Source organism: Amphiprion ocellaris, chromosome 16 (genome assembly GCF_022539595.1).
Source record: "Amphiprion ocellaris isolate individual 3 ecotype Okinawa chromosome 16, ASM2253959v1, whole genome shotgun sequence".
Taxonomy (NCBI): domain Eukaryota; kingdom Metazoa; phylum Chordata; class Actinopteri; family Pomacentridae; genus Amphiprion; species Amphiprion ocellaris.
The window spans coordinates 5,352,401-5,375,427 of NC_072781.1; the positions used below are offsets into that span (position 1 = coordinate 5,352,401).

The 23,027-nt window shown below is 41.3% G+C and overlaps 1 protein-coding gene across 3 annotated transcripts in view; it reads left to right on the top strand.

Moving 5' to 3' along the window:
- The window catches only part of grid1a (glutamate receptor, ionotropic, delta 1a), a 332,162-nt gene that overhangs the window by 36,662 nt on the left and 272,473 nt on the right, over positions 1 to 23,027 (top strand). The window contains exon 1 of one of the 3 annotated variants that reach the window (XM_055018769.1): positions 21,509 to 22,307. The exons of 1 other annotated variant lie outside the window; for it this stretch is intronic. In XM_055018769.1, coding sequence (XP_054874744.1) covers positions 22,229 to 22,307 — 79 coding nt within the window. In that variant the 5' untranslated portion in view covers positions 21,509 to 22,228. Of the gene's footprint in view, positions 1 to 21,508; positions 22,308 to 23,027 lie in introns of those variants that run through there. One more of the 3 variants, XM_023271458.3, reaches the window with a different exon arrangement.

The window sequence follows — 23,027 nt, forward strand, 5'->3', positions numbered from 1 at the left end:
GAAGAATATTATTCAGTAGACTGAATAATGCAAGTTCAACTTTGCCCCAACAGTCAGAATTTTCAACAACCCAGAGGAAACACAATGTTCTTAAAATTAACAGTAAATTGAAGATGAAGACAGATTTCACCACATTTTTTGACCTAAGTTTTGATTGATGGGTTTACTGATCATTTTTACTTCACCTGTCAAAACTGTCTGTTGTACCCAACACTGTATAACAACTCACATGCACATGGATTTTGGATACTGCTTTCAGTGTGGATGCACACTCGTTTATTATTCCTACAACTTTACTTTTGTTCCACATTTTTTGCCTCAGTGTCTGTTTCTGATTGATTGATTTTTTTGTTATGGTCAGCAAATCCCATGAATAAGTCAAACCCAGCAAGGCGTTAGTCCAGCTCTCATTATGTTCTCCCCCAGGACATGTGCTGCTCTCAATCCTAAATTATTGGTCTTTAAAATGCGTCACAGACACATGCTGTTGTTTTCTGTAATTGCTACTCAAATAAGAATCGACAGTAACTATTTTCCACTTCGGATAAATACTCATATGTTGCGCTTGGGATCATTTATGGCAGCTGAATGATGCATGTAGAATTAAAATGCAGCCCTCTGGTTTGTTTTAAATGCTTTTGGACAACAACACAAAACAATATTAGATGTGAGAAGTGTTTGGAGGCATATTCATGCTTGAAATACCAAATCAACATGTTAGCTACAACCTGATGCTGCTATTAAGGCCTCGTCCACATGTATATCACGGCGGTCTTGAGTTTTCAATGATGAACTCTTTATTATTCCCACAAAAAAAAAACAATCATGCACTTGGGTTCTTCATAAATTTGTTATAGTCCTGATTTGCAAGTGTATTTAAACTTTGGTTCACAGCTGCACATGGGTATTTTTTTTAAACACATAGCATTTTCTTGACATTTTAGCCTTTCAATCACTCACGAATACGGTTGAAACTACTGAAAGCTGGCTGTTTAAGAAATTCCTTCCAAGGTGAATATATTTATTGACGTGTGGACGGGGAATTTTTGGCTTCACGTGCTTTTGTGTAATGGCGGATTTAGCCAAAATGGGTGCTAACCGTGCTAGCAGGACTTTTTCAAAGCTTATACATAAATTTACAGTTACTGTTCCACTATGTTAAGCAACAGTTTTCTACACAAATGATTCCTGCCATGCTCAGTGTGTCATTATTGTTAGCCAAACACTAGTTGCTTTTTCTCAGGCTTCTGATTGACCAACTTGAAGTCACTTCAGTGGTGTTCTGGCATTCTCAAGTGGATGGAAATAATTCTTTAAACAGTACATGTGTGAATAAAGTTTTTAAAACAACTTTTGTACATGTCGACAAGGCTTGCTAATAATGGACCCACTGAAGAACGGTTAAATAATGTACACTGTATACTGGATGCATAGTATGTTATTGATCCTTACAAGGAAATGTTCTTTTTCTTTAACTGCTGGCAGTCAGGGTTAGATTTCCAACAGCAGCGATGAGAAGAAATTCATAACTTGACTCAAGGACACCAGATCACAGTGAAAATGTACCAACTCAGTGCCTGAGCAGATGCACAGCTGCACAACTCTGCAGCACGACGTACAACAATATGTACATGCGGTGTTGTCAACTGTGATGCTCCAGTCTCCTGCAGGGAGCCATTTTTATTTAAGCTCTTATTGTTTTTATATATCAGCATTGTATCTTTACATATTTGCAGTGATCTCAGAGGAAAGGAGAGCGAACTAAAGCTCAGCTCAGCTGCGATAATGTGCCCCAAGTGAAAGTCAGATCTTATTTCCCTGCATGACTCAATGACAGGTTTCCTGATGCATTCGGTTCATAGTCTTTAATCTCCGCTCCCAAGTCGCATATCAAGCCACAGATGGTAAAAGCGAATTGGAAATACCACACATTTGATCCACTGGCTGTACTTAACATTTTGGCTGACATTCAAGCAAGCATGTCGTGATGTGCACAAGATCAGATGAATCCCAGAACTCTGCCGAGACTTTCATGGAAGCATGGATGCTCCGAGTGACTTGTGAAACCTCTGCTGCTGCTGTTTTCCCAGCGTGAAGCTCACAGTACAGTATTTCCAGCATGTTCAGAGGTTGTTTTCTATCACTTAAGCATGTTTACATGTCTGATGTACTTTCAGAATTTCCAAAGAACTTATGTAGGTTCTAAAGAGCCATTTCTACTTCACCTACAACCTTAAATGACTGCTGACATCTTTTCACTTGTATGATGACTTCCTACACCTCCTATAGAATCTGCTGAGCTCTCTTTTCTTAGTGCTGCATGCTGCGGCTCTCCAGAGGTGTTGCTTTGGTCAAAATGTGATCCAACAACTGATGGGTAGCTGTCAACTCGGCGGTCAGTGCTCAGCCTCCTCTAACCGCATGTTGTTTTGACCTCACCATTGTTATGTGCTGCTACTTGATCGATTTATATTCCCCAGACTCTTCTTTTCAAGGGCCTCAGTGGTTCGTTGGTGTGCAGCAACTACAAAACACAGCTCCACTAGCGTTCACCAGCACTGATGCATTAAGGTTGATGTTGGAACTGAAGTTTGGGAACACATTCGAAATGTTTTTTTTCTATTTTCCTCTTTCTTCCTTGCACCCACTTTATTGGTTTTACCTCATAGGCGTTATGACTTTGTGACTAGCAGAAAAATTAATCTGTAAGGCATTTCTTTGTAGGCAGCTTGCATGGTTTCATTATTATATCTATACATTACCTTTACTAGAATATCTAAAATAAATGTTTCCTGTAGCCTAACAGCCTTATCACAGTTATTCTGAACAGACATTATATGTTACAGTATCCAGTCAATCTCCCATTTTGACTACACATACTTATCTTGCACCTTCTGCACCACCTGATGTTTCTTCATTACAGCTGTCACCGATAAGCAGGTCAGATTGAGAGAGATTGCAGATGAACATCAGTCTATTTTTCCAATCACTGTCTTGATACACAAACACACATATTAGCGTGTTGATGTATCGCAGATCAAAAGACATACAAAGGAATGAAACTAAGAATACAGTCTTTAGCCGCCTGCTGTGACATTTCTTCTATCAGTCACCTGCAGATATATTGACATATTGATAAGAAATAAATGACATCATCATCTGCCTGCTGAGAAGTAAACAGTATTCCGTGGGTTAAACTGGCCATTTTGCATAATGCGTAATTTCTGGGTGAGTCACGAGCCGTTTCAGGTAAGATGTAAATCAAGAACATCAAACAGTGTATTAATAGGAAAATTAGGTAACATTTCAGATTATTTTTATCTTCAAAGATAGCTAGTTTCACATGAAGTCCAGGTGAATATATCTTGCGATGAGCAGCTACAATCACATTTGGTCATGCAGAGAATCACATGTAACCTCTGCTTTTCAACAGTGAACGCTGATATGAAACAGATTTCTGTGTATTGATTGTTTGTCCCATAATAAGAACTATTGGTGTTGAATGAACAGAGCAATGCACAGTCGATTGTTTGGTTCATTAGACAGGTCATGAAGCAGCAGTTATTGAAACATCAAGAGCGTCTTGCTCATTTTAGCCTTTCTAACTCACTTAGGATGACAAAGGTTAACAGTACAAATATTGAATTACAATGAGAAAATCACATCATGTGAGCTGGACAAAGATGGTTGAGGAATGTGTGTGTGGTGGAGAGATTGTGTATGTAGAATGTCTTTGCTTCCTGTTTAAAAGAATAAATAGTTCCTAGAAAATGAATCCTAGTGACTTTTGTGATCAGTCTGACTTCTGGTGTCATTTGTGGTTTTGAGTTAAATATGTTGACATCTGCTGGATGGTGCACACATTTCTGTTCCTGAAAACCTGAAAAACTAATGACATTCCCTCAACCCTCAGCATATACTTTCATTTTGTGCATGCAAACTCATTAAACTAAGATGATGAACATGCTAACCACTGAAATATACCTGAATAATGTTTCTGGGTTATCATCCATCCATTATCCATATTGTTTAATCATCCTCATTAGGGTCACGGGGGGTCTGGAGTCTATCCCAGCTGACTTAGGGTGAAGGCAGGGGACACCCTGGACAGGTCACCAGTCTATCACAGGGTTACACATTGAGACAAACAATCACACTCACATTCACACCTACAGATAATTTAGATTTACCAATTAACCTCAGTGTGTTTTTGGACTGTGAGAGGTAGCTGGAGTACCCGGAGAAAACCTACGCATGTACAGGGAGAACATGCAAACTCCATGTATAAAGATCCCGGAAAGGTGGGGACGTGAACTGGGGATCTTCTAGCTGCAAAGTGAGTGTTTGCAGCTAGACGATCCTGTGCAGCTCTGTTTTGGGGCTTGTAATGTCAAAATTAAATGTCACAGAGGTCGTCATTGCTTCTCGCTTATTATCTTTCCTTCAATCCAGTGAGTAATATTCAATAGTGTCCGGATCTTCATAATTGCAGTTATTGGCGTGCCCTTTGTAAATCCAATAACATGAGCATACATTCATAGAAGAGCGGGAACACCGTAATGGCTAGTCTGAATTTTTAATGCACCCTGCACCTTAAACATACATCAATCAATCACACCATTTAAATTACTCCCAGGTGAAGTGAATAACTTTAATATTGTTGTTTAAGTGGCTCCTGTCAAGAGGTGTGATATATTGAACAGGAAGTTAGCAGTCAGTGCTTGAAGTGACCCATGACCGGATTGTGATGACTAAACAGTTGGGTCAGAGCACCTCCAAAACACCATAAGCAGGTCTTATGGCGTGTTCTTGGTCTGCAGTAGTTAGAACCCAAAGCGATCCAAAGAGGGTCAACTGGTGAACCAGCAACAGAGTTATGGATGTCTAAGGATCACTGATATGTGTGGATATCGAAGGTTCGCTCGTAAAGTTCAAGTGACGGGTGTAGGACAAACTGCTTTCTTGGTGCGTAGCTTCAGAGCAGTACACATGCCGAACCTTGTCCACTGCCAAAAGCACCAAGAGTGGACAGGATGCCAGCAGAAGCAGTGTGATGCTTTAAGAGTGGCCTCCTTGACACTGAAAAAATGATTGCGGAATAGTTTGAAGAACATTACAAAGAGTTCAAGGTGTTCACTTGGCCTCCAAATTCCCCAGATCTCACTCTAACTGAGCATCTGTGGGATGTGCTGGAAAAATCTTTAAGGACTGACGTGAAGGATCTGCTGCTAATGTCTTGATGCCTGATACCACCGGACACCTTCAGAGGTCTGTGGAGTCCATGTCTTAAAGGGTCAGATCTGTTTTTACACAATATTAAACACGTGGTTTTAATGTTGTGGCTTATCTGCGTATACTGGATATGTACGAGATATCTTGCTTGATTTTAGATAATACATAACTGGAGCATTTTGTAAAACGTGAAGAACGGAATTTCTTTGTGCAGCAGTTTAACATTAATGTTATTTATGAAGTGTTTCAAGTTTGTTGGTTCCCAAAGATGAGTCTGTAAGTTTAATTATACAAGGATCAAAAGTGGATAATGTTGTGGAAATGATTCAGTGGCAGTATTCCCTTGCTTATGCATAAGATGTGTGTCTTTGAGCACATATGAGTGCAGACAGGCATGAAAATTAGGATACGAACATTCTGCATGGTTATTTGTGTGTGTGTGTGTGTGTGTGTGTGTGTGTGTGTGTGTGTGTGTGTGTGTGTGTGTGTGTGTGTGTGTGTGTGTGTGTGTGTGTGTGTGTGTGTGTGTGTGTGTGTGTGTGTGTGGTGTGTGTGTGTGTGTGTGTGTGTATTCATAAATTTGTGCATTACGTGTGCATGATGGGTTGACACTACCAGAGCAATTACTGGACCTTAAAACCATGAAATCCTATTTTATGACCTCTTGTCAGGGTGCTGTGGGGGGGCTGTTGTGGGTGGTGGTGGGGTGCATCATGGCCCTTTTGGTGTACGGTCGCTGTCTCCTCTCAGGATGAAGACAGCATACGAGAATATGCATCACTTCTTCCATAATCTGTCATGTCCTTTGGCAGGAAGGCAAGGGCCATGCTTATCTCCTCTGTGTTCTGTCTGCTGTCCACAAGACACCTGGTACCTCATTTGTTACTGCCAGAATGGCCCCGACATGGAAGCCAGATTTTAAATGGATTTAGAGTTAATTGTGTGGACTGACAGCACTTTAATGTTGAAGTCATCTCTCTCTATATGTATTTTCTAATTAGCTGCGCAGAGCAAAATCTCCCTCTGGGAAATATCAAATGCAACATATATTGTATCTAGTGATAATGTGGTACATGTCTGGTAAGTGCTGAAACCGTGGTTTTTATATGCCTCTAAGACTTTACAGAGTGGTATTATCTACTTAGCGTGCTCCTCTCCATCATGGCTCGATGTGGAACTTCTTTCAAGTCAGAATAATCTTGGGGTTAATGTCTCAAGCAGCAGAATGACCCCTGCAGCGCTGTAATTTCTTGAGGTTTATGAACTATGAATATTGGATGTAATGACTGAAAGTATCTAAAAAAACAGAGATCATAAAATGCAAACTGGCCTGTAAATGGTTATTGGCCAGCATTTATAAAGAAAGCATCTGTTATAGGTAATGTGTAATGTAATGTGTTTTTGAAATTTGGGCTATTTCTCCCATGTTGCAGGAAATATTCTGTGCATGATTCACTTTTCTAAACGCTGGTCTGTTAGACACCCGACCTCGGAGCATTTGCACTGTTGTCCCATCATTGAAGAGCTCTAAAAACACCAAATATGCTCCACAGCACCCCACACCTCAAACATACATCATCAATCACACTATTTAAATTACTCACAGTTGAAGTGAAAAACATTAATAATGTTGTTTTAGAGGCTCCTGTCAAAAGGTGTGATATATTGGGCAGGAAGTGAGCAGTCAGTGCTTGAAGCTGATGTGTTGGAAGCAGGATGAAGATCTGAGTGACTCATGGCCGGATTGTGATGGCTAAACAGTTCGGTCAGAGCATCTCCAAAATTTGCTGGTCTTATGGCGTGCTCTTGGTGTGCAGCAGTTAGAACCCTAAGTGGTCCAAAGAGGGTCAACTAGTGAACCACCTACAGGGTTATGGATGTCTAAGGATCACTGATATGTGTGGATATCAAAGGTTGGCTCATGAAGTTCAAGCAACGAGTGCAGGACAAACTGCTTTCTTGGTGTGTAGCTGCCCAACCTTATCCACTGCCAGCAGTGGTCAGGACGCCAGCAGAAGCAGTGTGATGCACTAAGAGACGTCCTGTTGGCATCTTGGTGTTGTCACAAAGTAATGCTGCTTGTAATTAATGCCGGTGGCTGTTTTTTTTGAAAACTGGGTTATTTCTCCCATGTTGAAGGAAATATTCTGCGCATGATTCCCTTTTCTAAATGCTGGTCTGTCAGGCACCCGACCTCCGATCATTTGTACTATTGTCCCGTCACTGAAGAGCTCTAAAAACACCAAATATGCTCCACTGCACTGAATGATCACCTCTAAGGGAAAAATCAATGAGCTTTGTCTAGTTTGTCACCTCTTCTCCCCCACACCCCTCTCCCCATTTAACACCTTCCCTCGACTAATGGAGTGATGATTTGGAAAGTATTATGAGGCTCAATGTCGGCTCACTGAGCTGCACACCAGCGCATGGCCGGCTCTTTGATGGATATCCCTCTTCTGATTGCCTGAGCTCAGTGCTATATAAGGAGCTGTGGCCCAGCCTGGGAGACTGATGCTGAGATCAGGTTATCTGGCTACAGTAAGGGATCAGCAACTGGATAATGAAACTCTCCTGCAGCCTAGCGCTAGACGGGCATGTTCACGAGAGAGCAAAGGACTGCCAGAGAGACACACACACTCACACAACTGCTCCATGACTGATCAGCCTTTCTCTCTCAGTTGCCAGGTCTGGAGGTGGCAGTGGTAGTTGTGCTGCTCTGTGGAGGAGGAGGAGGAAGAGTGAAGTAGGAGAGAGTGAGAAAGAATAATTTCGCTGCTGTTTTGTCAAACACCTCCACAGTCAATCTCCTGCTCTCACCAGCCCCGTCACCACATGAAGAAACCCCTCTCACTTTCCTCTTCATCTTCTTTCTAGTGGGCTGCTGGATTGCATGTCTCATGGCCACTGTTTCACAGAACATCTGCTGTACACGGCGTCATCTTCATTATTCAGGAGCAGACCTGGATTTTTACATGTTCAGCGACTAAAAGAAGCACCATCAAGAGGCAGAGGTTTCTAGCAGGAAATAATGTTTATTGCACAGGCCGTGTATAAATCAGTTTCTCATTTGACATAACGACACCAGGTGCAGCTTTTATATTAGACTTTATTTGACATTGATATGCTTCAAAATGATCTCTCAAATTTACATTGTAGTTAAAATTTTCTTCTATTTTTTACTTGGCTCGTTTTATGCAGCTGCATTAAAGCTAGAGATGCAGCACATGGATTTTTATCTTAATTAGATGGTCTTCAACTTTCATGCAAGTTCAAATGTGCAGAAAGTCAGAAAGTAGTGGCCATGCTAATTGCTCATGTGCTATTCGCTCGGCGAGCTCGTTTTGGCCATCTCTCAGCAGCGTGGCCATTAGCTGTCTGAACGCAGAACATGATGTCTTTTAAAAAATCTGCTCATTTGCATATATCTCAGAGGGGAATTTTTTTAAAGTAAGAAAACAAACGAAGCACAGCATATCATAAAAAAGAGCACTGGCTGAAAGCAAACTCTTCCACCCACACACCGGCATCTGCACACCAACCACCCGATGCCACACCTACATCCGCAGCAAATCAAACAATTGTGGAAAATGAACTGACAGCCTTGTTAGTCATCTGTACTTTTAGACCCTTCAAACAAGCTTTGTTTTCAGCAACACATAACAGCTCCACTCACAGCAGGATAGTGACTGACAGGAGTTGCTCCTTTTCCTTTGCTGTTGTGGCTCGGTCTGTATTTTTCTTAGTCTTCAGAAATCAGACAAAGGACCATAATCGGTCTTCGATCTAGTTGTAAATCAGTCAGTGCACTGATGCACGCCTGCTGTTTGAGGAATCAACCTGAGGTGCAAATTGACTTCAGACATTTTTGTAGCTTAACAAGATTATTCATGCATTTCTTGTTAGAAGTTTTACTTGAACACTGATAAGGGGGGAAAACTTCTTTATATGTAGAATTTCAAGTTTAGTTTGTACAAAAATAACTTTTCAATTTCTTTTACTCTGTGAGCATCTGCTGAGCAAAGCACAGAGCAGACTGAGCTTCAGGGCGAGTCGGTCCACATTATTTTTTTCATCAAATGTTTTCGCCTTTGTCAGGGCCTTTTTACTTTGTGTCTGTGCACAAACTTTGACTTGAAAGGCTTAAACAATACTTCTCTGTATCAAAAGGAAGCACTAGATATTAGGTGATGTCTCATTCATTGTACACAATTAAAAGCTGCCATGCAAAACACAAAGATGCTTCCTAACTCCATGCATATCAGAAAATCATGTCCAACTTATGCAATCCATCCAGAATGATGGTTTGGTATGTATTTCAGTTTTGGGGTCACAGATTGGCACATTTTTGGACAGAAGATTAACAACTATAGTTCCAAGTATAAAATAAATTAGTGTCCGTCTTGACAGCTGCATATTACTGCTGAAACTGTAGCCAGATCCTCTGCTGATCTCATGTTCCATTTTACCTTCACTTGTTTGAACAAGGGCCAGAGATACTTGAAATCTCAGTACAATTTCTCACTTCCAACTTGGAGAAGCAATTTTCTCATTTTTCCCATTTTCCAGCAGAGAACTGGTCTCTTATCTCAACCTCTTTGCAATCTGCTGCTAACTGCCCCAGTGCATGTTGGATGTCAGGGTGTAATCACACCGAACAAACCACATCTTTAAAGAGAAAAGAAGCAATTCTGAGTTCCCCAAACTGGACACTCTCCTTTTCACTGTTTGTCAATGGAGATCTAGAGCAGGAGTGGAGACCCTGATGGAGCCCAACACCCCCTTGAAAACATGCTTCCTGCTAGTTCACCCCAGTTAGATCAGTTAGATGGCCAAACGCCTCCGAGCCCCATCTCCGCATTTTCCCACAGCACCAGAATGTGCAAGCCTTTGCAATCCGGTTTACAGACATTTTGTAAATTAAAAAAATAGCACACGCATACCTTTGCATGCTTCTCAATGGCATTCGGTCTAAGTGTTTGTGGAAGCCTTGAAAGGCAATATGAAATTTTCAGGAAGGAAGAAAAAACAGCTTTGATGTTGTACCTTGACATTCATTACCCAGTCTTTTTAATGGGATTTGAAAAGCTTTTCTTTATTCATTTTATACGCTGTTTGGTTTTGATTGTTTAATGCTCTCCCCCAGTAAGGAGTCGGTGGTTATAATCTCTCGGCTGCAACATGAAAAATTACTGAAATCAGTCAGAAGTCAGGGGGTTTTCATATGCAACAGTAATAAGAAACTTATCTACATGCAGCTGTCATCAAACCGCCTTTATCCCTGAGTGTACCAATTAAACAGAACAAGGTGTGTATGTCAAGATTCTGCCAGCGATTCACATGTTTGCATTATCGGCCTCAGCAGACTGCGGTCATGATTCAGCTGCCAGGAGACGATTGGTGTTTGGATAGTGTGTGTGTGTGTGTGTGTGTGTGTGTGTGTGTGTGTGTGTGTGTGTGTGTGTGTGTGTGTGTGTGTGTGTGTGTGTGTGTGTGTGTGTGTGTGTGTGTGTGTGTGTGTGTGTGTGTGTGTGTGTGTGTGTGTGTGTAACAGTATTATTCATTTTGTGAGAACATATAGTTCTTAACATAATCCCATTGTGGGAACTTGCCTCCCATTTTCCATAGCCTTATGCTAGTAGTAGTTATGGTTAAGGCTTCACTTAATGATTGTAAGTTAATGTAGTGTCCTCTGAGATAATAGAAACACAATTCTATGTGTGCTTGTATGAGTACACTCACACACACATGCGCACACACAAGACCATCTAAAGACCACATTGAAAGCAATGAAGTGTGACAGCGGTTCAGTACCGAGCTGGTTAAAGATGCCGGATCTCCTCAAGCACACACACACACACACACACACTCTAATACACACACTCTAATACACACAAAAATAGAATCACACACATTAATACACACAAAAATAGAATCTATTACCATCCCAAACAGAAATCCAGGTGGAAGCTCTGATATGGCTCTGAAATAAGGGTTAAAATTCAGCAAGGTGTGAGGAAAGGTGGGCTCTTTGGACCATTTCTGCTGCTGCTTAGCAACACACACATTCTTTAGACTTTTAAATGATGAAAAATCACCACTCCCAGATCTTAACTGCACAGGTCTAGATATTTGTTTTTCTTTCAATGTCTGTTTTTTTTCCTGTTGGTTTAAATCTATTACAGCATCCGCTCAATGTTACACTCCAGTATCAAGTATTTTCTGTCGGTTCTCTTCGGGAGCCTTAGGGTTAGGCTCAGGCTAATTTGGCCATTTTAAAGCCAATTGAAAACCCATTTATGCTATTGATTATGTGCCATCTTGTGGCTTTAACTGAACCCTCAGATCTCACCAAAAGTATTTCCTCAAAACGGTGATCAAACAGTTGTCGCAGCACTACAGTGAAACCAGGCTTTAGACAAATTTAATCGACAGCACAAAAGCATTTTAAAATCAAATATTCCCCCGGGCAAAAGTATAAATGAAAAATGCACAAGCCTGCCCACAACAACACACACACACACACACACACACACACACACACACACACACACACACACACACACACACACACACAATTTCCCTGTCACAGTCATTGTGAATAAATGCTGTTTTCATCTGTCGGCAAGAGGCAAGTTGCCTGCAGCTAAGGCAGACATGGAGACAAAATAAAATATCATCCTCCTACAAAAGCCCGGGGCAGGCCAAAAACACAACACCCATGGTCATACACAATGTTTAAATCAGATTTATTAGCAGCAATACATTCACAATCTTCACAATCGCGTCCCTACATACACCCCACCATCCCGTGTCTCACAACAACATGATCAAGAGGTGTGATAAGCATTTTATCTGCACAGACTTATGTTACAGCCAATAATGCCAGTAATATATCTATTTTTTTACACATATTGCCAAGCAGGTCTGTTTGTTTTTTCTTTCTGAAGTCTCATCTTTTACTGCTTGAAGGTGAACTAATGCATGAACTTGAGCTGCATTTGTTTCTGAGGAAAATTATCCTTCACCTTCATTGCATCAGGATTCACAAATACTTTTTTTCCGCTAAAATTAAAGGGAACTCCACCGATTCTACACATCAACATAAGTTTTTTTTTTTAGCCACAGGAAGGACCACTCAGCCTGGGAGCAGAGATAGATGTCCTCCAGTATTCCCAAAACAACATGCTCCAGTCCAAGTGTGTACGGGGAGGTTTATTATTTGTTCATTTGTGACGACGGCTTTTCAAACAGTGGAGGCAGATCGACGGTGACTGTGCTGTGATGTCAGTGAGGAGTTCATTTCAGCACCGCGGGGCCCAAGGAAATTAGTGTGGACTGTGATGAGCGACCGCGAAGCCCTCAGGGTGAAGGTGCAGTCAATCAGCCAGCGTGTGGGGCTCCGACCATGACTCGGAGGCAGAAATGAGCTGTTCTTTTCACTGCCCTGTAGGCCAGCGCCAGAGTCTTCAGCTGCATGCATGTTACAGCAGGAAGCCTCTGTAATGGACAATAAGACGAGCAGCGAGGAGGGAGCTCGGTTTGGACACCAGGTGGGCAGAAGAAATATGATCTACAGGTGGAAATGGGAGTAAACTCAGTTTGCGAATGAGCCTATAAATATCTAATCCAAATCCTTACAGACTGGAGGTGTGACAGCTATGGGCAAGGAAAGTCTAATGCTCTTCAGCTGCATTATGTGAAGTGTAGTATCTGACATTTTAGGGCCTATATACTCAATTATATGGTCAAACAGAGACTGTAATTCAAAGCAAATACCCCAAAACAACATGTGTGTATTAGGGATGTCTGATATTGTCTTTTTTGCCAATAACCAATATGCTGATATTGTCTAACTCTCAATTTCTGATTCCCATATCTACCGATACCGATATATGTGGGCTATTAAACTAATTTTAGGCCACATCACGTTTCTCCTCTTGTGGAATTAACACATCATGCCTAATTTTATTGGGATGCCCCATTGGATGCATTCAACTAAAGTTATGGAAAAAATGCCATATTCATGCTTTTTTAAAAAATTGTCTCAAACAACAGTTCAGACTCTCCCTCTCTCCCTCTATGAGTCCAGTAAATGCCAGTGAAATCCAGGCATTATTTTATTCATTTCCATGATAGACAAAAAAAAAACTCCAACAAACAATCCCAGATAACAATACTGACCGATATTACATTTTTATGCCAATATCAGGCTGATAGTATTGGACATCCCTAATGTGCATGTATCTCACTGCAGGCTTAGTATTTATCCTTTTAAGCCTTTAAATAATAAAAGACACCTTGTTATGGAACCATTAAGGCCACAGAAGAAAGATGTTGGGGTCAGTGGACAGGTCAGTAAAACACCTGGCTGAAACACACAAGACTGTTGTTTAGTTCCCTGTTTCTTACAGTCTGTTACTGTGGCCTTCTTTAAACATTCATTATCCTGTTCATAATAATCCAATAGCTTTAATAAACCCAGATTAAGATAATTTTTTATGGAGGGAGCTCGGAGTAGAGCCGCTGCTCTTTTGTGTCGAAAGGAGCCAGTTGAGGTGGTTTGGGCATCTGATTCGGATGCCTTCTGGGAGACTTTCCAAGCATGTCTACCTGGGAGGATACCACAGGGTCAACCCAGGACTCACTGGTGGGATTATATATCTAATCTTGCCTGGGAATGCCTCAGGATGCCCCAGGAAGAACTGGAAAGAGTTGTCGGGGAGAAGGATGTATGGAATGACCTGCTTCAGCTGCTGCCTCCATGACCAACCCCGGAGAAGCAGAAGAAAATGGATGTTCTTTCTAGCTCCATCCAAATCCTGACTGTGCCCAAACCTTATCAAACTGAATACATAGCGTTGACAGAACACTAAAAAATGTATGCATGTTTCCAACAGTGGTGTATCATGTTGATGGAAGGCACTGAGGACTTGTTGGGTTCATACCTCAGCTTAATGGAGGTACAAAACAAAATTTCTAGAGTTTCAATTTTTCGTGGTTAAAATGGCTCTACCTACCAGGACTCTTGTCCTTTCTTTCTCATCCTCAGAGAAGACTGGAGATGATTGTATGCAAATGAAAGAAAGGTACTGTACTTATCTGCTCTGAGCAAACGGTCAATATTATCTATCAAGGAGCCCCGTTCATTCTGAATGACAGCTGCATCAAGTAATGTACGTCTATCAGACAATTCATGAATTTGTCATTACTGTTAAGTCTCGGCATCGTGTATTTAAAATGATCGAAGGCCTCCCTGAACGGGATAATATCCTACTCCAATCATGTTTGTGTCACTGAATGGATCGCTTGGCACCTTGTCATCAAATGCAGTGTGACAGTTAACGTAATAGGCCTGCAACACTAGACTATATCATCTGCCAATTAATTAATCCAATAGAGCCCAGCTAGGCCTATTAAATCCCATTCTAATTAATCAGATGTCACCAGGATACTCTGTCATTTACCCCAAATTTGAAGGATAATTACCCAAATGGAAGCCAGCAATATAACTGCCATTTTTTCTCTCTCCATAATATCTGCTTTTAAATAAGGAAATGAGGCATATTCCTGTATATTTTCAGTATGGAAGCAGCAGATTTATAGGGTGCTGATAAATCTCAGCTGTGCGTGGTAACGGACTGCGAGGACATTTCTGCATAGGAACTCTATCAGGATGAGTTTCACAAGTCATCAAGTGAGAAGCAGCATACATTTGGAGGCACTGAAAGGAAATCCAATTTGGTTTCGTATCAGTAACGCTTATTGTGTTAGATTTTGTCATTAGGCCCGAGGCTTAAACTTCTTAAAAGTAGTCTTGTGGGCCAAAGGGAAAGGAGGAACCCCATAGAGTTTAAAGAGCAGCAGGAACTGAGCCGAATACTAAGATTCTTGTCATCTCTACCTCTTACACGCAGTATGAGGGGGGAGAATGATCTTTCAAATACCTCTGTGAAGGCTGGAGTGAGAGGACAGGAAAGGAACTGTGTCATGTCGGGACAGCATCAGAGAGAGTGAAAATTGCAGAGAAAGCTGGATGGAAACTTTGGAAAGTTGGCCACGTGTAGGAAACTAAAAGTGCTGAAATATGGCTCGGACTTGGTTATAAATAGTTCCATGCTTGCTGGGGGCTGTGCTGTTGGCCTGACTTTTCTCTTTGATACTACACCAGGGGTGTCAAACATGTGGCCCGCGGGCCAAAACCTGGCCACCAGAGGGTCCAATCCGGCCCTCAAAGTGAAAAAATTACAGAGAAGACATTAACTGCAGATTGTACATTTGTAAAACTATAAATTTAAAATAATTTCTAGACCTCGACAGGTTGTTTTGATCATCAAGTAAAATACTAGATTGCACATTGTTCTTGTGTTATTTTGTGTCTCATTTTTGGAATATTTTGTCATGTTTTTGTTTGTTGTCTGACTTTTGTTATTTGTCTTATGTTTTTGTTGTTTTATTGTTTTTGTCGTTTTGTGTTTCTTTTTTGTCTCGCTTATTTTTTTTGTCATATTTTTGTCACTTTGTGTTTTGCTTCATTGTTTTGTGTATTGTTTGCGTCATTTTGTGGTTTTTTTTGTCTCGCTTGTGTTGTTTTTTTTCTTTTTTTTGTGTTTTTCTCACTTTTGTCATTTTTGTGTCATTTGTATACCTTCTTGTCTCATTATTGGTCATTTTGTTTCTTATTTTTGTAAAATTTTGTCTTGTTTTTGTTGTTTTTTGTCTGACTTTTGTCATCTTGATCATAAACTAAAACACTATGTTGTCCATTTCCAGATGACTAAATGTTTTGTTCCTTAGTAGACACTCTGTGATCCTTAAATTGTAATGTGTAAATGATAAATTGTGGCATAATATTGGTGAAATTGAACTTATTTTCAGGTTGTTCATAATGTTTTCTAAAAAGATAATTCCTGACGTGAACATTTACAGAATGTACTTTATTGCACAAAAACAAAGGAAAAATTTGGAGTTGTTGTTATTTATGGGCTATTATGCTGTGATTTTACTGGTCCGGCCCACTTGAGATGAAATTGGGCTGAATGTGGAACCTGAACTAGAATGAATTTGACACGCCTGTACTACACTGTCAATTTCTGAACGATTTTATGCTTTATACGCAGTGATAATGTCCACAATAAATGCGATCACCTGTAGAACTTCTGCCAAAATACTCTGTGTGGAGCTAACTGCCATATAGTGGATAGTGGATTTGCATATTTTCTCTGTGTGGCTGCTAGACAGACGCTGCTGTTAAAGCACTTTGCACAGTACCTTTAGATTGGTTTGTTTTGCATAATACCCACAAAAATGGAGAACTTTCAATAGCTTTTGTCCATAGATATCATTTTGCATTTTTTTAAAGCTACAAAATGAGGATAATTGGAAAAATAGATGTTTGCCAGGCAGCAGGAGAGCTTTTTGAATTTCAGACAGTCCTTCTCTGTGTCTCAGCGCTATGTGTGTTCTCTGCTTACCTTTGGTAGCTTTCCTTTAATACTGAATTTTAAAATGATTCAGACTGACCTGCTCTTAAAAAACTAAAATACTCAAAGGATTTTGTTGTTCTCATTTGCAAAGTATGCCTCTTTGCAGGTAGATTTCTAAGTGCATTCCTGCTAATTGGCTCCCCTTTAAATAACCCCATCCACTAATGACTGTCTTGCAGGCACAGCTGGAGTGAAATGTAGCTGACACAAGCTCTGGGTTCAATAGCGTTGCTCAGGGCACCCAAAACAAATGGATGAACAGTCGCTATTAGGTGTATAAATGGTAAACATTGCTGCAGGCTAAATTAGTATTTTGCAGATCCTGCTAATGCTGGATAATATGGAGGCTGCTGGCTACAATAACAAGGCTGATTTTCATTATGAATTCATGGACAGGTTTTTCAGATGAATACAATTATTTAATGAAACAAGAACTTTGAGATCCATAGAACTGAAAGTGGTTTAATCTTTTTACGCCTTTGTGATGGGCAAATAAACAGACAGCTGGTAGACGCACTGTCCGTTTACTGTATTGTGTCCCCACAGGCCTGCATAAACACTGAACTGTGGTCAGCGAAAACAGAAAACACCGACCGCATCTCTTCCGTGTGCTCCTCTTCTTTTATTTTTAATAGGACTAACCGCAAACCACTCTCACTGTTGCACACTGACATGATGCTGAGCCACAGGGTTGGAGAGCAGGAGAAAAAAAAGAGGAAAAAAAACCCCAGAACAGCATTTTCCCCCCTCTATTCATGAGCAGCTTACTTCACATACAATAAATCCAGCTAGAAAAAAAACTGTTTTGCATTTTTCAAACCACAATTGATCATGGAACCAGTCTATTCTTTTATTCTTTCTATTTTTTTTTGTTTTCTTTGTTTTCACATTTGTTCTTTATGGGAATAGAATCTGACTAGAGTATAAATAATAATATATTGTCTGAGCTGTGTAAGGCTTTGGACACATCTCCAGTGAAAGTCTGAAAAATCATTCCTACACTAATGTAAACAATAGGTCTACTTAAAGCAGGTCTTGACCTTGTGTTGATCGACTGCATTACTGGCCTTAAACGCGTCCAGGTTTGAAGGCTGCATGCTTGACCAAGACTGAATCCAGAGTTATTTTCCAACTTTGAAAACTCAGAAAAACCTCATGGCAGCCGTCGAAGTCCTCTCCTCCTGACAGACTTTCACTTCACTTCAGAGCTTCTGTCCACTGGTATATGTTTCCATATACTCAGTTATATATTCATTATCTAGTGTGTATTTCAATAAGGTTGCTGAAGTGTAATGTCGAAATGTATAATGTTGCAGCTAGTCAACAGTTCACTCATTGAGATTCTGAGTCTGTGATGGAGGTTGTGCTTATTCTCCCATAACATGATTAATCTATAATGTTACCTCAGGCTGTGTATTTGGAAAAGAGAACCTTGCTTATTCACCTCTAGTGCTGCAGACACTTATTGCTATTCCCCGCACATTTGGGCTTGACATGAATGGATTTTCAACTTGTCTCAGATTTAACCCTCCTCCAAATTGATGCACGGGGGCTTCATAGAACCACAACCAGGATCAGAATGAGATGGTCAGAGCAAGCTGCATAGTGACAGACCCTTCAATCAACTCATAACGTCGAGGTGCGATCTCCTGCTATCCTCTGCAATGTTGCCACATCCGCTGGCATTCTCCTCTCAGTGCTTTCCTCGCTGGTAATAACGGACTGTATGTATGCCAGCTGCTGCAGTAATTACGGTGACGTACAGTACATTTGATTGCAGGCTGCTGGCTCTGTCCAGCTCTTTCTGCAGACCATACATGTGAGGCTAAAGGCTAATGAAGTGATTCAACTGGGACTTTTTCTACAGTACAGCACAGTTATTAAATCATGTCTTCGTGTTCGTGCATGAGGGCGAACACAATAGATACAGTTAGTAATTATCTATTAATGTACAAGAAGAGTTGTGTTTGAATAGACTTCTATTCTTGGACTCTAAAGCAAACACAGCGGATGTGCAATAATAGTAATACAAATCAGTGAAGACAGAGACCAGCTGCACAGGAGCAAAGCATGTGAGTTCCACTGTAAACAGCAATCAGTTCACAGGCAGCAGAGTGCAGCGCCCCGAGCCATGCATGCCGAAATTGTTTAAGATTAAACTGAGGGATGGGACTCATCAGAGGGAACTGAAGACCCACACACACTATTATATAGAAACAATTAATCATGAGAGAGCTGTGCTGTAGGGTTTTTGTGGGAGAAAGGTGCTTTATTTTGGATAGAGAAAAAACAAGTTATTGAAAGACGAATAAGGCATTAGGAAGAGGTTACTGTGCAGCAGTGCCACTTATTTATTCATAACTAACAGCAGTTTTATTTCCCTGGCTTTGATACTTCTAAATGTGACAGCTTCTCTTTATGTAAATTCACTTTTTGGCCTTGCTCCAAAAAGGCGGAGCAAAAGTCTGTCTTTCCTTTTCACTCCATTGCTCACAGCCATAAACATTAATGACTCAGGTTTGTGTGACAATGAAATTTCACCTTCGTTGCTGAGAGCAGGCGTGACCTACCCGCCAATGTCTCGGTGGCTGTTTCGCAGCACTTTTGAGACTGACTTATGTTGACACGCATGGAAGTGCATGGAGGTGCACTTCAGAAGTGAACCTGAAGGAACAAAACGCTGACAAGAGAGTGACTTTTAAAATGTAGACCTAATCATTATGGGAGGTTTTTTGGACCAAAAAGTGAGCAGCCATGAATCAAGTAGAAATTACCCGCTGGCTAGCTCACTTTCCATGGAAAAAAAGTATTCTGTCAATCACATTAAATCTACTTACTAATGCATTGGACCTGCCTGCATATGGTGCAAAACACACTGTGCTATTCATTCAGATGTCTCATAAATACCTTTCTATATGCAGAGAATAAATATTTGAGCACATACATTATTTTAAGTATGCCTTTCTGTAAGGTAACTGCTGCCATATAACAGGACAGTATGATTTTCCACTGACAGTATACTTACGTATCCTCATTAAATGGAGCCCTGTCCTGTTCCACCACAGTTCACCTGTAAACCAGAGGCTACAGTCACTTAATACAATATTTATTTTACCTCCTGAACCATACAGTTGTTATTAATATCATATCCAGGATGCCGTCTCTAGATCTATTTGGAAAATCTTCTTTAAAATATTCATCATCATATGTGTGTGAAACTCACATAGGGCAGCTTCATTGCACCTTATAGATGTTAGTGAGAATGAACACACCTTTATTATTCTCATGCAGGTTTTGCACAAGTTGCACAACATGTATTACTTTGCTCCAACATCAGAGGAGGAGTGGGAGGAGGGAAGAAAAAGAATCAGGAGTCATAATAAGCACAAAAAACACAATGTAAGAGGACCTGTATGAAATGTCAGTTAATTCACCATTAAAAATTAATAATTTATTGACGAAATCTCAGCGGCATATTGCTTCATATATCAGCGAAATTAGGAGATTTATTCGTCTGCTGGGATGCGATGAATTTTTTATGGCTGTTTTAAATGCCTGTCAGCTTAAAACTCAAATCTCAAGGTTAATCTTTCTGTTTTGATCTCATTGAAATGAGATTGATCTGTGTTCTGGGGACCATAATTGGGATCAAAAGGCAGTAATTCATTTCTTGCACCAAGTCTCTTTTTTTCCTCTGCTGTCAGAGCTAATGCTTTGTACAAACTCTGATATGTATCTCTAATGTGTGTATTAGCATTTACCTAAATTTCAGACATGAATACCTACTGTTGTTTCCATTTATTTTACATAGATATTGGAGTGCTACTGGCTCAGTTTGCTATGAAAAGCAGTGATTTTCCAGCTTCCACTTAGCCTCATTTCTTATGTAAATGACGTGGAGCAAATTTACGCATGAACATGAATCCTTATGAAAAAAATGATGTTTTGCGCCAACACGGCTGCATTTTTCACAGATGGCCAGTAGGGGTAGTGTGTGATTTTACAAAAACTTTGGGAGGCATGTTAAGTTTATTCCCCGACTGCATTTGAAATCCTGGAGGGTGATGCATGGGTGTGTGTGAAGCATTTCCCCCCCAGATTACTGGCCGGTACCTTGATTTAGTCTCCTGGAAAGACAGAATAAAAAACAGATGGAGGTTTCTGACTCTCCAGTTGTCTTTTGTCATGTGAAGGAGCTGTCCACGGTGCTGAAAGTTTGCGCGCCTCTGACAGACTTAACCAGACAATTAAGAGATATTTCCGTTTTTATTACTGCCACGAGAAATATCCTTTAATTGTAAGATTATGCCTATCCAGAAATCCCACCTCTGCTACGATTTCTTCCTCTTCTTTGCAGCTCTGCACACATTGTTCACGCATTGTGAGGCGGCACCCTGGCACACTATAGACAAGCGTGTCTGTGTATAGCCCCAATACCATAATCCGACGATTTGAAAAAAAAAGGCACCCCAGGCTGCTGAAGCGACAATCAAGTAGTCGAACGTGCAAAAAAATACAACAACATTATTTCATGTTTGTTCCTCTGCGAAAACAATGCGCCTCCGTTAACTCCGTCCAGCTGTTCCACCCGGTTCAGTCAGGCGTTGTGGCTCCTGTCACGTCTGTCCCTCATCCATCAGCCCTCGCGAGCCTCACGGTGTTGTAAATCTATTTCTCCGCCACATCAGCTGCGCTCCGTCGCCGCAAAAGTGCGCTGAAATGCGCCTCAGCCGTTCTTCCGCTCCCTCGAATGAAAAAAAAAAAGGAAAACTTCTCCAAAAGTAACCTGCCGTCGACTTATACAGACCGTGTTGCGTTGTTTTTTCCCTCTTTCTTTTCAATTGAAGCGTTGTGGCGTTTAGGAGTTCATTTTTTTTTCGTTCCAACCTTCCGATCATGTGCGTAATTATCGGCTCTCCACGCGTCTTTCTCCGGCTGGTCCGAATCATTTCTACCCGGCTTGTCGGGACAGCAGCCGAGTCGTGAAGTGTCTGCAATCACGTGATCGAGAGACAGGACTGAAGAGTTTTTTTGTGTGTGAGTGTGTATGTGAGCGTCTCTCCGTGTGTAGTTAGAGGGGTGTCCCTCCTCCGCATTTTTTTCTTTTTTTTTGTGCTGCTTGCCATGCTTTAGACGCCGGAGCGCAGGGAGAGAGGCGAGAGTGAGAGAGGTAACGCCGGTCTCTCTCACCGGGCTACCTGTCTTTTCAGTCTTTCTCGGGTCCCCGTCGGTTCTTCCTCGTCGTGCACCTTTTCCTGCGGTCGTCTTGTTTTTCTCGGTTTAAAAAAAGACGAGAAAGAGAGAGGGGGAAAAACCCACTGTGGTCATTTCTGCAGGGTTTCTCGCAGGTCTGCTCTGCCAGGAGGATCGTGGTTCTGTTTGGCATTGAGGGTTTTGATTTTTTCCTTGCTTTTTTTTTTCTTCGTCTTCTTTGCTGAGGAGGGGGGGCTCCATTTGGACAGTATAGGACAGCCGAGCAGAGCTTGGATGAGCCGCCTCACTGAAATCCCGAGATGGAGTTGCTGCTGATCTGCCTTTCCCTGTGGATATTGCAGTGCAATTCGGCCAAAGCGGACTCAATCATACATATCGGTAAGCGTCCGATTAAAACAACATACTGTCCGGGTTAGACTGGCTGTTAAAAAGAGAGAGGGGGGTTGCGGGAATAAAAGCTCAGCCTGCTCATACTGCCTTGATCACAGGATTTTCGGCGAGAGGGCGGGATAAATAGTCTATTCAGCTCGCATCCTGTGCTTAAGCAACACTTTGACTCTCAAACGAGTTGAAAAGTTGGTATTTTGTAAATACGCATGCCTCTGAGCTGCACTGGCAGAGCTATTTACTCAGTATTTCGCGCTATAATTTGCTTATTAGGCTGCTTTTGCCGACACTTCCTCCACTTTTCGACGGCAGATCACTGCATTCATGCTGGCTTCACGTCCAAACCTCATCATTGACGGCCTTTCGATTTGAGTCTTGCATTCAAAATATACATCACAACAAGGAGACAGGCCTGTTTTATTGCAGCTTTGAAGAAATTTGAGTCCAGTAGTGACATAGATGAGGCTTTTTTTTAAACCGAGCTACCTCCTGTGCGCACCCGACAAGCCTGAACTTTCACCGGAACGTGACTGCAATGTCAATGACGAGACAGAGGGAATGTCAGTGGAGTTTGGATTTAGAGATGCAAAACGCATAGAGCCTCTTTGTACTCAAACTTCAAACCAGAGCTGCGGAGATGCTGTGTGTGTGTGGAGGTGGATGTGGATAGAGTGTGTGTGTGGGGGTGGGGGTGGGGGTGCTTTAAACTCA